The sequence below is a fragment of the Tiliqua scincoides genome, chromosome 1, assembly GCF_035046505.1.
Source record: "Tiliqua scincoides isolate rTilSci1 chromosome 1, rTilSci1.hap2, whole genome shotgun sequence".
NCBI lineage: Eukaryota > Metazoa > Chordata > Lepidosauria > Squamata > Scincidae > Tiliqua > Tiliqua scincoides.
Window position 1 is genome coordinate 48,093,649 of NC_089821.1, and position 17,082 is coordinate 48,110,730.

General features: G+C 42.7%; 1 protein-coding gene across 1 annotated transcript in view; it reads right to left on the reverse strand.

The window, feature by feature from the left end:
- Window positions 1-250: 250 nt before the first annotated feature.
- Window positions 251-17,082, reverse strand: part of SWAP70 (switching B cell complex subunit SWAP70) — a 51,293-nt gene continuing 34,461 nt past the window's right edge. The window contains exons 8-12 of the mRNA XM_066627768.1: window positions 12,050-12,157; window positions 10,511-10,677; window positions 9,854-10,052; window positions 7,093-7,189; window positions 251-4,061 (exon numbers count right to left, since the gene is read on the reverse strand). Of these exons, the coding sequence (XP_066483865.1) occupies window positions 3,949-4,061; window positions 7,093-7,189; window positions 9,854-10,052; window positions 10,511-10,677; window positions 12,050-12,157 (684 nt within the window). The 3' untranslated portion in view covers window positions 251-3,948. The remainder of the gene's footprint in view (window positions 4,062-7,092; window positions 7,190-9,853; window positions 10,053-10,510; window positions 10,678-12,049; window positions 12,158-17,082) is intronic.

Here is a 17,082-nt window from a genome sequence, read left to right on the forward strand (position 1 = left end):
AAAGTGTTTTATGGCTATACACAGCTGCCATTGTTGCACTAAGTAGAAAGAATAACAATCCCAACAACTGTTGGTGAAACTGGCTGCAGAGTTAATTTTCAAGCACAATTGTAATTGCATTTATCTTGGATGCACCTAACCAAATCCATATGCTGTTGTGCAAGCTGGGAGTATGTATCAGTGCAACTCTTGCACAACTTACATGAAAATTCTTAACACATAGGAAAAATGTGACTGCAGGAGGCAACAGTTCTAGAGGATACTACTATATTTAATAATGCTATCCACCCCAATACAAAATATGTCAAACATGGAAAAACATAAGCTGTATTTCTTTCATTTTAATAGATAAAACAACATGAAAAATTGCATCTCTGGCAATTCCTTAAATTGATCAAACTTACTATAGTATTAAGTATTAAGCTACCTTAACAAATACACCAATTCAATGTGTAACATTAAGTCATATTTGAACATTATAAATAGCATCTCAGCTGGTCCCTCATTAGATATCAGCAAAGTGTAAAGATGATGCTACTATTGGTAGTTCAAGTCAAGTTAGGAATGTGAATGTATCAGCAACATAGAAAACTTATGCCTTTTACTACAACCCACATAAACTGGGTGTCAATATCCATGCATATAACTTTAAGCATTTTTGTTTTTAAAAAGGCACAAACCTAGGTATACAGTCCCCAGTGGACTAGGGTTTTTTTTTTGTTTCCTTATTTGATAAGCCCAAAATTATTGGTCACAATTCAACAAGTATGAATGCTGCATATCATTCATGCAATGCAGTTTACATGAGACTCTCAAAGCCTAAGCAAGTATTTATTATCTGAGGAGAGGAAACATATGATGTGCTTCCATGGTTGGCTCTGCCACCCACCAGTGATGTGAAGACTAACCCTGCCCCCTTAGTCCCCCTTCAAGCTGAAGTATTGGTCTTCAGATAAAAACACTGAACATGGGGCAACTTTTTTCTTGTGACTGGACACTGGAATGGTCCAGGATGCCAATCACCCTTCTCACCCTATATTCAGTGTTTGCCTCTGCAAACTACAGGGAAGGAAGACTTGCCACTTCATCTTCAGCAGGGAGTGGGGCCAGCTGGAGGAGCCCATCATACATGCCTTCTCCATGTAGGGGGAACATCTGTATACAAATTTATGGGCACCCCAGTGAAACTAATGTAGAACACTGAGTGGTCATGCTCACTATAATCTTCAGAACTGACTCTTTGAGGTTATAAAATGTTGTCTAATAGTATAAACAAAGAATTCAGTAATACTCTTCTATATTCAAATATTTTAAATCTAAATTATTAATTTTACATTTACTTGCACAACAATTATTGCAAATACTAGTTGCCCTACTATTCAAACTAAGAAAAAACTGTACAAGTTTGGTAAGTAAAAAGCAGTTTGTCAGCAAGCAAGAAGTCCAGGTATCTACAGCAGTGATTTCCAAAATATGCACTGTGTAAATTGAAAAATTAAGCCACTGTATCCACCACTCTGTGTTCCAGAAGAGGGATAAAGAACAGGGATGCAGCATTGCATGTCCCATTGATTTTCCACCTACTCCAAAACACATAATCTAGAAAAAAGCACCATGCCTCAGTTATCAAAATTTTGGATGACACTGATCTACAAGACATTTGCATAATGCAGATAAGTACATTAACACATCATACATTTGACGCACAATTCTTAGATCTGTTCAGCAACCATTATGGTGCATAAGGTTGAAAACCCAAATGGTGCAAAAACACACAGACACCATCCCACTCCCCTTGACCTGCTCAGTTAACAACAATTTGATGTACTGGCATTATAATTTTATGAAACAACAATGAAAGAAAGATTCTACAGTAGGAACACTGAACATGCATTGTAACGCCCCAGTCAGGGAATCCTGGTTTCAGTTGAAAACTGAAAGTGGACTGAAATCACAATCGGTAGCATTTCTGAAGCATGGGAAAGACTGCAGAGGGTCCATAGGCTCTCTATACCCTCCAGAGGGCAAGAGTGACCTCAGGTAAGTGTATAAAAAGCCCTCCCCCCCCCCAGCACCAGCATGATTGCAGGAGCACTGACGCTGCCCCTCCCCTGCAAATATGAGGTACCGAACTCTCTGGGAGAGTTTAGGAACCTCTGCCCTATGGAATACACATGAATGTCTAAAAACAATTATTTGAAAGTGTTAAATCAAAGAATTTTGGCAGAATTTTGGCAGAATTTTGGCAAAAGCCTATTTGTTCTTACTAGGAAGTTCAATGAAAGAATTCATGCCCCAGTTCTGGCAATCTCCTGACAAAGAAAAAATTTGTATTCCTCCAAATCTAAGATAACAGGAGCTGTACAACATTTGGAGACAACTGGTCAGAAATCAGCCTGAGTGCTTTATGGATGGATTAGCACCCCCTGTTCTACCAGTTCACCTTATTCCCACTTTTTCCTTCACACTTCAGGCTTCAGCCTGTGACAGTTCACACTTCAGTCTGTGACAGATCAGGAGAGAGATCTTGGGGTGGTAGTTAACAGCTCGATAAAGGTGTTGACCCAATGCGCGGTGGCAGTAAAGAAGGCTAATTCCATGCTTGGGATCATTAGAAAAGGCATTGAGAATAAGACAGATAATATTGTAATGCCATTGTACAAATTGATGGTTAGGCCACACCTGGAATATTGCATCCAGTTCTGGTCGCCACATGTCAAAAAGGATATAGTGGAGATGGAAAAGGTGCAAAAGAGAGCGACTAAGATGATTACTGGAGTGGGGCACCTTCCCTATGAGGAACGGCTACAGCATTTGGGCCTCTTCAGTCTAGAAAAGAGGCACCTGAGGGGGGACATGATTGAGATATACAAAATCATGCAGGGGATGGACAGAGTGGATAGAGAGACTCTTGCATAATACCAGAACCAGGGGATATCCACAAAAACTGAGTGTTGGGAGAGTTAGGACAGACAGAAGAAAATATTTATTTACCCAGTGTTTAATTAGTTTGTGGAACTCTTTGCCACAAGAAGTAGTGATTGCATCTTGCCTGGATGTCTTTAAGAGGGAATTGGAAAAATTTCTGGAGAAGTTCATTACGGGTTACAAGTCATAGTAGGTATGTTCAGGCTCTCGGTTTTAGAGGCAAGCTGCCTCTGATTGCCAGATGCAGGGGAAGGCATCAGGACGCAGGATATGCCTGTTGTCTTGTGTGCTCCCTGGGGCATTTGGTGGGCCACTGTGAGATACAGGAAGCTGGACTAGGTGGGCCTTTGGCCTAATCCAGCAGGGCTCTTCTTATGTTCTTATGCTTGCTTATTCAGAATTTGTTTACCTCAGAGCTGTTTTCCGAAGTTAGCACCCCCTGTCAGCATAAGTAAGGAATTACAAGAGATTTTCACTGCACACTTTAGTAGCTTGTGGAACCATTCAGACTGATAGGTTTGTCATAGGTCTGTGAACTTTACAGATGTGAGAGAACCCTTCTACTGTTTACATGATGTTTTCTGTTCCCTTAAACATGCAAACAGGCTGTGTCCATTGTTTTCACGTTAACCTATAATAACTAATAGTGTAACCAGCTCTCTATTATCTCATAATGTCCTCTGTGCACAACTTCTCACCCAGTTTCCAAATTCTAAGATGCAATAGTGGAAGTCAAAATACACAAATATTACTGATTTGCATGATTCTTTCCAAACAGAGTTGGTGTAGGTTTTCAGCTATTTCTTATTCCCTTCCCCCGCTCCCGCCAATTCTGACGTTCATGCTCCCTATATGTAAGAATGAGAATTTAGTATACATTAATGTGAAGTAGACAGCTTATATTTTGTGATCAGGCCTTCCTTGTCGATGAGACCTTTGAACCAATTCTTGTCTGAAGTAATAACCTTGTTTAATTTATGTAACAATTAGATTTTCTTCCTGTACAAAGTATGCCCATGTTCATTGCTCAGAAGTTGTCTTTTTTCCCTTCCAATTCTTCTCTCTTTGTTCAAGTTCAGCTTCAGTGAAGGCTGCTGGTCCCCAGTTTGTGATCAAGTGCGGATTCTTGGAACCTAGAAAACACAGTATGATCAACTGTAGAAAAATATGGAATGATTGCCCAAGACCAAAAGTGTAGCTGTGCCATATTTTTCATGGAAAATATATTTAAAACTTTACAAAAATTGCTCAGTGCAGCATCATGTTAAAGAATGGAGAACCAAACTAGAATAGTTTTGTAAATTTAAAATGTAGGTCACCTTGTTCCCAAACTGTGGGTCCGTGGCATACCAGTTGGTCACGACCCAATTTTTAGTGTGTTGCAAAACTGATAAGGCAGATCAGGCAATATGCATCAAGGGTTAAACAACCTGCTTCTTGAGGGGATCACTGCAGCCCAATCACCATTATAGCCACAGAAGCTTGAGCAGCTGGTAAAATGAACCTTGTTTTTTAGGTGGGTCCCAATGCTAAAAATTTTGGGAACCACAGTCTTATAGAATTAGTTTACTATGGGGGGGAGGGGCCAGCCAGCACTGAGCAGACATGCCTTTCTCGGGCTCTTGAAAGGCACTCTGCTTTTCCCCAAAAGCTGTGGATCCGAGGAGATTCGAGGATTGTTTGTCAGGACAGACAAACTCCTCCATGTGATGGCACGATTCCTGAGGAGATAAAACCCGGCCAGGGGGCTTTCTCAGAACATTCCACTGTCTTGGCAGCAATGGTGAATAATTCATTTTGAATCAAGCTGAAGGCCCCTGCAGGGAAAGACGCTGAAAGACTTAAGTAAGTGTTATTCCATTTGTGTATGCCTGGCGTGAATTTGATTGCCTGATTTGGTTCTTTTTTGCCGTGAGAAGAAGAGGAGGGGGGAGATTTCCCCCAGCTGTTTATCGGTGTGAGGAGAAATCGTAGAAGAGATTTACCAAGCTTATTATGGTTATCTGAAAATATAATTACAACTTTACAACTCTGAATTTCGGTGGATTATAAATTAACTGTCCTTGGATAAAGTTTGTGCATTGGAACGTTTATTGCCTTGGTTTGCTACTATCATTTGGGAGTGCGGCTGGATGTTTTGACATTCTTGCGGATTGAGGAATGCGGTTGCCAAGACTATAAGTATAAACACAGTAGATAAGAAACAAAAATAAAACAAGAACAGTGACAGTGAAAACAGTGAAAACAGTACCAGTGACATTTAGTGGATTTAAAAAGACATTGCAAGAACTGGATTTGTGTTTATAAGTGAAGCAAGGAAGATAATACACTGAGGACATCTAGTGGTCTTAAAGAACATTAACAAAGATGGCGGCTAAAACAGCAAAAGTCCGAAGGGTGAGGATACAAAATATACCAGAAGAGAAAGGAGAAGATACGTCATGACGGATTGCCAGATTAATATTAGAAGGGATTGATACATCGATGGAGGAGATATTTAAAGAACTGGATCCAATGAGAAGAGTGAGCACTTTTTATCTGAGAAAACACAAATTACCAAGAGAAACTTATGTGAAATTCATCAGAACCTTTTACAGAGATAAATTACTGAAGGCCTCACAAGAAAAGGAATGGATAGCGGATGACAATAAAGTTAAAATTTTGAGATATGTTCCATGGAGAGTGAGAAAGAAGAGAAAAATGAATGTGGTGGAAATGGACAGACTTTCAGAAATTTTGGATCACCAACACAAATTGAGCAATGGAAACCTTTTTATGCTTGGTTGAAAATGAAGTTTTAGAAATATATGATAGGGCATTTAGATGATTGTATTATATACATAATTTGATATTATATGATAGATCAGGGGTGCCCAAAGTTTTTGGCAGGAGGGCCGCATCATCTCTCTGACACTGTGTCGGGGGCCAGGGGGAAAAAAGAATTAATGTACATTTAAAATTTGAATAAATTTGCATAAGTTTACATAAATGAATATATTAAAGATGAACTTATATGAATGAATGAAGGTCTTGCAATAGCTCAAGGCCTATAAAAGGCCTTGCACAAAGCAAGGCTGGCCTTACCTTTGCTGCCACTACTGCATCACAGATGTGAAACAACAAGCAGTGGAGGGAGCCCTCATCCCACAGCTCTCACAAGAGATCAAACAATCGCCCTCACACTGAGAGCAGTTGCGTCGGGCCAGTGTGGGCTCCAACAAATCTCTGGAGGGCCAGAGGCTCATTGAAGACTGGGGGCTCCCTGAGGGCCGCATTGAGAGGACTCGAGGGCTAAAGTGGCCTCAGGGCCAGGGTTTGGGCACCCCTGTGATAGTTGAATGATGAATGAAAAGTGATATTAAGAGGTAAATTTAGAAGAGGAAATCAATTAAGATATGTAATGATTTATTAGTTTTAGCGATATATGATGATATATGATTTCCTGCACCCTCTTTTGTGTGTTATGTTGTGTGTGTGTGTGTGTGTGTGTGTGTGTGTGTGTGTTGAGTGTTTGTTTATATTTGTTTTTGAAAAATATTTAAAAAAAAAGAAAAAAAGAATTAGTTCACTATAAATCCAAAAGATTGCACTGGCTATCTAACAGGAAGCATAAGGTTGCTTTTTGGGTGGCTAAAACCCTGTTCCCACAGAGGGAAAAAAATGGAGACTTGGACCCTAAAGGATCTAAAGTTTGCCAGGTTCCCACCCCACACCCCAACACACATACATTTTCAGCTCACATAAACAGGAAAGCAAACTGAACTACATGATTTGTGCACGCTATGACATGTTGGCACTATGTCCTCTAAAACATTTATGGAAACACTTATTTGTTTGATCAGAATTCAGAACGATGGAGGTAGTAAACTATGATAACCTTTGTTCTCAGAGTTATTTATAATTTTACATTATTATGTCATGGAGTCTTTCATGCAGCAGTGACAGTCTCAACTGGCATTCTTTGGTGCACAGTCCCTTTATCTAGTCAGAGTTTATTTTAATCATGCTTCCTTGACTGTATTATTTCCCAATTTACCATCAGGAAGTGCAACCCAAGCTGACTCAATAACAGTTCAGACTTCTTGGAAACCACAAAAGGCTATTGTAGATAAAAATAACCCAGTGCAACCGTGCTGATTCATGAGTTTAGAGGTTACTTCCTACCTGGTTCAATTAATCGAATTAATCCTTCATGATGAGCTACTTTATCTTTCCAACTCTTGGTTTTGCTTGCTGCTACTTCCAACTTCTTTCGCACTTCCTAAAATAAGATTCAATTAATTTAAAAGTTAGTATTACAGTGCACAGAAGTCCAAATTAAAAAGATCTCTATTCATCTATACAGCCAAATTTCAATTTGAAAGACAAAAAAGAGTGCTTTTCACATTACCATTTCAGTGCATGGCAGGGTGGGGAGGCTGACTGCTGGTTTCTGGTCATATCAGGCTGTGGCAAAACAGTCATATGTATCTGTCAGCATATGCAGGATCAAACCCGGGCTAGCATTTATACCCATGCAAACCCATGAAGAAAGATATTTTGCCAGTGCATTCTGGGTTGAATCCCGTGCTTGCTGACAGATCCACACAACTGCCTCACTGTAGGTTGGTCAAATGTGCACCAAGTTAATACTGTCAGGCACAAGAATAATTTATTCCATTGGTTCTCAAACTTTTAGGTTTCTGGAGCCCTTTACTCTCCTAAATGGAATCTTAGGGAGCCCTATCAGCACCTGAGTAGTCTTGGGGAGTCCCAGAGTGCTGGCATATGCATGGAGTGGTGCAGTACTGAGAAGATGATGGCCACTTATGGTGTGTCAATGGAGAAGGGGTCTCATGGAGCTCCATGGTTCCTAGGAGTACACTTTGAGAAACACTAATTTAGTCCATGGCTGCTATATGACAAAATTTTCAAAGATGGCTTGAGTCTCTTACTGAAGCGGTACCTGAACCCAGATTTAGGTCCAAACACTCTGCCACTGGGCCACACTGGCTTTAATCCCAGTCTTCCTTGGGACATAATATCCAACTACAATTAATGCCAGCAATGCTGTGAATTTACAAAATGCAAATTTCTTTCTTGCTTCCTAAAACATAAGAACATAAGAACAGCCCCACTGGATCAGGCCATAGGCCCATCTAGTCCAGCTTCCTGTATCTCACAGCGGCCCACCAAATGCCCCAGGGAGCACACCAGATAACAAGAGACCTCATCCTGGTGCCCTCCCCTACGTATGGCATTCTGACTTAACCCATTTCTAAAATCAGGAGGTTGCGCATACACATCATGGCTTGTACCCCATAATGGATTTTTCCTCCAGAAACTTGTCCAATCCCCTTTTAAAGGCGTCTAGGCTAGACGCCAGCACCACATCCTGTGGCAAGGAGTTCCACAGACCGACCACACACTGAGTAAAGAAATATTTTCTTTTGTCTGTCCTAACCCGCCCAACACTCAATTTTAGTGGATGTCCCCTGGTTCTGGTATTATGTGAGAGTGTAAAGAGCATCTCCCTATCCACTCTGTCCATTCCCTGCATAATTTTGTATGTCTCAATCATGTCCCCCCTCAGGCGTCTCTTTTCTAGGCTGAAGAGGCCCAAACGCCATAGCCTTTCCTCATAAGGAAGGTGCCCCAGCCCCGTAATCATCTTAGTCACTCTCTTTTGCACCTTTTCCATTTCCACTATGTCTTTTTTGAGATGCGGCGACCAGAACTGGACACAATACTCCAGGTGTGGCCTTACCATAGATTTGTACAATAGCATTATAATACTAGCCGTTTTGTTCTCAATACCCTTCCTAATGATCCCAAGCATAGAATTGGCCTTCTTCACTGCTGCCGCACATTGGGTCGACACTTTCATTGACCTGTCCACCACCACCCCAAGATCTCTCTCCTGATCTGTCACAGACAGCTCAGAACCCATCAGCCTATATGTGAAGTTTTGATTTTTTGCCCCAACGTGCATGACTTTACACTTACTGACATTGAAGTGCATCTGCCATTTTGCTGCCCATTCTGCCAGTCTGGAGAGATCCTTCTGGAGCTCCTCACAATCACTTCTGGTCTTTACCACACGGAAAAGTTTGGTGTCGTCTGCAAACTTAGCCACTTCACTGCTCAACCCTGTCTCCAGGTCATTTATGAAGAGGTTGAAAAGCACCGGTCCCAGGACAGATCCTTGGGGCACACCGCTTTTCACCTCTCTCCATTGTGAAAATTGCCCATTGACACCCACTCTCTGCTTCCTGGCCTCCAACCAGTTCTCAATCCACGAGAGGACCTGTCCTCTAATTCCCTGATTGTGGAGTTTTTTCAGTAGCCTTTGGTGAGGGACCGTGTCAAACGCCTTCTGAAAGTCCAGATATATAATGTCCACGGGTTCTCCCGCATCCACATGCCTGTTGACCTTTTCAAAGAATTCTATAAGGTTCGTGAGGCAAGACTTACCCTTACAGAAGCCATGCTGACTCTCCCTCAGCAAGGCCTGTTCGTCTATGTGTTTTGAGAACCTATCTTTGATGAGGCATTCCACCATCTTACCCGGTATGGATGTTAGGCTGACCGGCCTATAGTTTCCCGGGTCCCCCATGAAAACAAGATCCCATGAATTTAAAAGTTAATACAGTCTAAGGTGTGAAGATTCTATACATCTGTACAGCAAAATCCCAGTTTGCAAGACACTTTCTGAATACAATAAAAAGAGGGTCTTTTTCACAAGAAGAGGTATGTCCAGAAGAGATATGTCTCTTCTGGACATATCCAAGTATGATTAGCAAGGACCACAGCAAACTGATGATTACTTATGATGAGAGTTTAAAATCAAAGGGTACAACCTGCCTGTTACCAACTTCTGAATTTATTTCATTGAGCCTTCAACATACAATCAAAGCAGCAATAAAGTAGCGTCACCCTGGCTCACCTCATACTGCTCAAGTGCTTCTTGCCTTTCTAATTCCAGTTGTTCCAGCTGTTGCATAGCAACTTGAAGAGCATGCTCCTTCATCATTCTCTGGTTTTCTAGCTCTTGCTTCTCTGCCTCTGTCATCTGGATGGTCTGCTGCTGCTCTAAGTGCCATTTCTCTAACTCTGCTCTCTTGGCAGACTCTTCCTCCAGTAGCCTAGAAAGAGTTTACAGCAATTGAATGTACACCTTACGTTAGGGTCATCAACCTCCAAGTGCTAGAGAACATATCATGCCCAACAAGGATGCAGTCAAGAGGCAGGACCAGGCACATTGCTCAACATATCAGCCTCCAACGCTCTCTTTCGCCTCTGCTGCTCAGTCAGGAGGGAGACTGAGCAGAAGAGGAAGTGAGAGAGAAGAGAGACACTTGATGCTCTCCATTCTGCTCTGCACACTGCAAAGCAAGCCAAGCAGCAGGGTGTTGGTGGGGGCAGAGATAGCAAGTGGGCAACTGGCACTTGCAGGGGCATTACATAGGGCACTCTGCCTTGGGTGCTTGCTGTCCCCCTAGAAGACAGCCTTCCACTCCACTAGATGAGTGATTGGTAGCCCTTTCCCTCTGCACTCCTTAGCCTGAGATTTGTTCCTATTGCTACAAAATTATATACTGACCTGGCCTGAAGCCTTCTGACTGTTTCTTCATCTTGGCGTGCTTGTTTCTCATCCTCCAAAGCTTCCTGTAGCAACTTATACATTTCTTCAAGTTCCCGAACTCTCTGTAAATACTGTTCTAACTCAGAGGACTTCTGGGCAACCTGCTCTTCCATTTTCAGTCTTACCTGGCAATATGAAATAAAGGAACAAATGATGGAATTCATCTTTCCAGAAAAAGAGTAGAAGCCCGTCCTGTTCACAAAGCACCCCTTCTATCTCTCATGCTTACTACTCATTGGTTTTTTCTTTTCATTCACTCACACAGTCCCACAGCACCAAAATCTGCTGCCTCTTTTTCTGGAATGTCCATAATTCACCCTTACTTCTACATGTCAGTCTGTGGGACCTGTGGACTTGACCCAACGGGGATCATGAGGGCCTCCCTGAACCTTCTGGACCCATGACGAAGAGTCTTTCATTTGTGTCCAGGAGGGAAGCCTTCTGAGGCCCAGGAAGGCTGCCTCCCCAGGGCTCAGAAGGCCTGCTGGAGGCTTCTGAAAGACATTTCCAGCCAAAACCAGAAGTGCCTTTCAGAGGCCTTCCAAGGCACAAGAAGGCCTTGTGCAGCCTCCCAAGGCTTCAGACAGCCTTTCTAACACAACTGGAAGACTCTTCTAGATGCGACTGGGAGGTACAGGGTGGGCTGACCCCCTGATTCAATTATTCACAGGTTTTGTTATCTACCGGGGGGGGGGGGTGTGTCCAGGAACAGATCCCCACAGATACAGAGGTCCAACTGTATTAAAAATTTGGTCTGCTTTCACTAATGCATCATTCTCAGAGCCACTGGTTAATCCGTTAAAGATTTAGTTGACTGAAGGGGACACTTGAGACACTTCATTCAACACTTGTCTCCATTCACCATTTTTCAGCCATTTGTGCCCTACTGTTAGAACAAAAATGCTAAAGATGGTCTTAGTTCTGACATGGGCAATATGCTTTTGTTTAATTGTTAATTGATCTCAGATTTTTTTACAATATTTATTTAGTTACACATTTATTTATTTACACATATAAAAGTCAGAGTGATTAACTGGCGAGTCCTAGCTAACATCCTTGTCATTGCTCTGGTTCTCTTCCACTCTCATCTCTTCCCCTTGGGGCCTTAGCTCCTGCTATGATTCTTCAGCAAATGCAAAGATGCCTGTGCTAAACTCTTTTATCCTGTCATGAGGTCATGGCATCCCTTCTAATTCTTGTACATTATGTGCCTGTCCCTTTGAAACTTCTGTTCTTTACTTTCAAAGCTCTCCACTGCAGTGCTACAACTATCTCTCATCTCCCCATTTCCCTTCTTGCCCCTTTCATTCTACATAAGCTAATTTAATGTTGCCCTTTTGAACCCTCTCCTTTCTCAGTCTGCCATGATCTTCCTTGTTACTAAAACAACTTGGTCAGGTTCTAAAAGCTGTACCGGGTTACCCCAGACCAACTGGCACCAGTTCAGAATCCAGAATGTGGAAGCTATCAAGTGGTTTTGCTGTTCATGAACTTTACCATTTTCTCTCTTTCCAGCTCAAGACTGAACCGATCTTGCAACTCCATTTGAGTCTGCAGACGCTTCGTCTCTTCTTCAGAAGCTCGAGCTGCTGCTGCTTCAAGTTGCTGTGCAAGAAAAGAAAAAGAGAAGTTGATGTATCCTACTAAGACTGCAATCCTAACCCAACTTTCCACCACTGAGATAAGGGCAATGCAGCTCCTAGGTAAGGGAACAAACATTGCCTTACCTTGAGGAGGACTCCATGACTGCCCTCCAACTGTGGCTGCCCCACTGCCACAGCTATGTCAGTGCTGGAAAGTTGTTAGGATTGTGCCCTAACTCACTTATATGCACAGGCTGAGATCCGCTGCTTGCAGCCAGGCTGAAATGTATTCTGACCCTAGAATCTTAACTTTGTAAAGTTAGGATCACATAGTCTTAGCAGCCTGCACTGAGGTGGACTCCTCTACACTCAAGCATTCCTAAGCACTTAACCCATATTAACCAGATTACAGTGCAAAACATCAAACAGTACAAGGAACAAAGGTAATTGTAAAGCAGGAAATAAGATTAATTAATGATACCCAAGCAGTTAATGTCACAGCAAATAGTGTTGCATGCTAAGAAGACAACCCTGTTACACAAGGATAAGGCCCACAACAAACACAGGACTGTATGTGGAGGCACCACACACACTCACGCAAAAGGATTCACCATGAGGCATCTATGAGGAAGGCAAAGATCAACATTATTTTGATTCCCAATTCTACTGACAACAGCTAGGACACAAGAAAAGCCCATGCACATGCCTAAGTGCTTTTGCACATATATGGAAAGTGCTTTTGCACATATATTGCAGGTTTTTTTCCTTCTAGCAAAAGGGGTTTATGGATTACTGCTCTAGTAAGTCCCCAATCTTTGTTAGGAGGGGCTGCTGCCAGAAGGGGAAGCTTAGAGCCCCCATGCACTTCAGGTCCCAGCCCATGTCTCCCATATACACTCCTCAGTCATCCTTTTAGCCCAACCTTGCACTGTAAAGGTGAGCATTTACCATTTACTGTAAGAGGTGCTTCCCTTGCTTTACATGTCAGAGAAGGAAAACTGTAAATTATAATTGAAACTCTTGAGGCACATCTAAACAGAAACTTCTGCCCCATCCGTTGGGCAACTTCTCACTAATCTGACAATACGTAAGGTAGTATCACTGTTCCTTGGCATTCTCACTGTCTCCATAACTTTAGTCAGCTGAATAAATAAAATTAAGCTAGCACTGATCAGTGGAGAACAGAGAAGATTCATCACAATTAGTGTGGGCCTGAATGGGCTGAATTCATATCTTGTAGACTTGCCAAGAAAAAATCCAGTGTAAATGTGCCCTCTCAACAATTCAGTTGTAGTTCTGAATTAACAAGTACTTGATATACAAATGTTTACATTAAGCTGTCCCATTTGTGAACCCCTGATGTTCACAAATGATGATCACAGTTGATGCCTGTCATAGTTTCAAAAAATCCAATATGCAAAACTGTACTGTCACATCAATGGTAGATTTCTAGAATTTCCAAAGTGTTACATCAGTATTTTCAACCTGTCAGTTCCTACCTACTTTTAGCACACTGGCCATATATAACTACTAGTAGTTACAGTTTATATTTTGTAGCTACATCTTCTGCCTGCCACTTGAAGTCTTCCTTCTTTCAATCAGAGCCTGGTTCAAACATGTGAAAAGGGAACTCCCCCACCTCTGCATTCTGTTCACATATAACTTTGCTTGTTCTCTGCTGGAGTGCTGATCACTATTTTGAAAGATTTCATCTTGTGTACTTTCACTTGCTAAATGCAAATATCATGTTTCCAGAATTTATAGGAATCTTCAATAATGTATGTATCAAACGCCAACTGTCGAAATACCCCAAAACAAGTGGTTACCAAACTTTTTAGCACCATGACCCACTTTTTAAAAAATGACACATTATCAAAACTCACCTAACTTTACGAGATGGGCAGACCAATCCTAACCTGTGCTGGAACAGACAGCCTTGCTGGTATGCACTGTATCCAGCATAGGGTTGGAGGTAGATTCTGTGCAATTTGGAGTACAGGGATTTATTTTGCCTGCCCTTTGAAGTGAACTGAAGTATATAACAAGTAAATGCACATATGCTGCTCTGTTTCTGTTTCCTTAGGGCACAATACATTTTCCTTGTCAGTTATCAGCTTTAGGTTTGTGACCCATCAGAAATCAAGTTGCAACCGAGTTTGGGAACCACTGCCCTAAAAAATTCTGACACCTTGCAATCAGATCTGTCAGAAGCCCAAGCATCTTTGCCATCAAATTCAAAAGCATTTGTTGAGCTCCACTTTCATTAGATGGGGGACATTCTGGTGGCCTTGCATTCCCCTGCATTGAAATTGCAGAAGATGTGGTGAGGAGACAGGATGTGGTGTTAGCAGTGGCCCCTTTAAGGGTTAAGGCCTGGGCTTTGAGCAGAGGGTGTGCTGCACAGCTGCAGCCACTAGAGGCAGTCAGGCCATTACAGGATATAAAGAGCACCTGATGCAAAGCGACTGTGTGGGTTGTAGTGAGAGTGGAGGAGGGAGAGGAGACGTGCTGCCAAAATGGACTAACTTTTTGGCTAAACTGACCTACTAGCTTGTGGACTTACAGATTGACTCACGGCTCTACCTATTGGACTGACTTTCTGGCACACAGATTCATGGACTAGCAAAGCGAACAACGAACTGGCACTCTGACGGATGGACTGGAGGGCGAACTGGTGCACCGACCTACAGACTAACAAATGGACTAATCTAACAGAGACTTCTGAGTGGTGGAGAACTGAGGTGGTGATGGTGCTGCTGTATCCCAAAAGGACTGCTGCTTGGAGAGCTGGGACCCTGCAGACTTACAGGCAAGCCATCTACTGGTGTCCTTCCTGCTGGTACAGGCAGGTCAAGCTGGGGGAACTAATTAGCATTAAAGTGGGCATAGGATCTCTAGGCAAGCTCAGGAGCTTGGCAGGACATCTCCTTTGCCTGACCTGTTAATAAGTCAAGGCACAGTGCTTACTCATGAGTAAACATAAACACGTAGCTTAGTTTTCCATAGGGTTCATTACATTCGTCAGCTTGGAGGAAAGGACTTCTTCCTTAGGTGGTTTTGGGGGCTGCGTACATCAAATCAGGAACATTCTGGTGTCCTTGGATTCCTCTCAGCCCACCCTTTCCATTGGACTAAGGCAAGTTCACCTACTCACGAGAACATGTGATATGGCTCAGTTTCACTTTTCATAGGGCGGCATGCATTTGCCTTCTCAGCTAACAGCTTTATCAGCTAAAGCAGTGATTTTCAAAGTGGGCGCTAGCGCCCCCCCAGGGGGGGTTGGAAAGATCCAAGGGGGCGTTGAAAGTAAAATGGGCGTTAGGGGGGCGATGGGGACAAAGTGGGCGATAGGGGGGCAGTGACAGGTCAGGCCAGGTGAAAAACGCTGGCCGCCACCAAAAAAAAGGGGTTCCAGGCGGCCAGCGTTTGAATTTGGCGCGCTTTGTCCTTGCGCACGCCTCTGATTTGTTTTTCTCTGCCTGGAGTCAATGAGCGGGAGAAGGAGGCTCCTCCCCCCCACCGCTCAGAGCGCTCCAGACTTCTGAGGCAACAGCCTCGTGAGTGCTCTTCCCCTGTGCCGCTTTGCCCCCTGCCTCCCTGCTTGTGTGGCCACAGCAGCTTGCCTGTGCAGTGTGCCTGCCATCACCACCACAGCCTCTGCAGCGGCGTTGTGCTGCCTGCCTGCCTGCCTGGGACCAACACAGCTCAGCAGCAGCCTTCTCCATTGATATCCAGGTAAAAGAGGAGAAGGAAGTATAAGTATGCAATCCTGAGGCTGTCTACTCAGAAGTAAGTTCCATTATATTCAATGGGACTTACTCCCAAGAAAGTGTCTTAAGGATTGCAGCCTCAATACATTACGTTAAAAACATTACTCATCCTACTTGTGTCTACTCATAAGTAAGGTCCATTACTCAGTTGGGCTCACCCCCAGTCCAGCAATCTCTCCCTCCCAACCCCCCCCTCCTTTTCTTGATATGAAAAGTCATATCAAGACTTTTGGTTACAAAAAAAAAAAATTTTGACCGATACCCTGCACTGTGGAACAAAGTTAAGATGTACTTCATTGCTTTCCCTACATCATATTTAGTGGAGCGAGGCTTCAGTGCAGTCGCCTACCTACTTTCCAAGCAAAGAAACAGACTGAACATTATTGAACGTGGAGATCTAAGACTTTTCCTTAGTTCCTTCCAGCCAGATGTTGATAAGCTGATATCCCTACACCAAATACATCCATCCCATTAAACTTGTGAAGACAACGTAGTTGCAGAAGAGATGCAAATTTAGCTTTTTAAAAATGTTATTTATTAAAAATGTTAAATGTTATATATTTAACTTTAAATACTGTTTACTAGATTTATTTGTCAAATACATACGCTTTTTTTATAGTGTTGTATTACTTGTTTTGAATTTGCAGTAGACTATTAAGCAAAGAGGTGGGGGGCGCTAGGAATTTTTCCTGGGCCTCAAGGGGGCGTTAGCCCGAAAAAGTTTGGGAACCACTGAGCTAAAGCTTTGTGACCCACCCACAATCAGGTCCCAACCCACAGTCTGAGAAACACTGGATTGGTGGAAGAGCAGCTCAGCACCTGTGTTGTAGAAATATCTCCCTAATCAAAAACCTCAGGGAGCATTTTGTTTTGAGCAATAACTCCTATTTTAGGGACTTGGGAGACCTGATTTTTATCTATTCTCCTTTGTAAGGGGAAAAAAGAAAAGCACACACACTGCCAAAATTTGCTCCTGAGCAAGAAGAACTGTGCAACGGTATTAACATTCTGTGGTATTACAGAAACCGAAATTGCAATGAGCATGACGATTCACTATCCTGTTTTCCCTTCAAATTGTATCAAATATCTGATGATGGGGAGGAACCAATTCATACAGGTAGTAGATTATGTGAGGCTGCAATGTCAGGGTATTCTATCCCAGTTTACTGGGATTTTA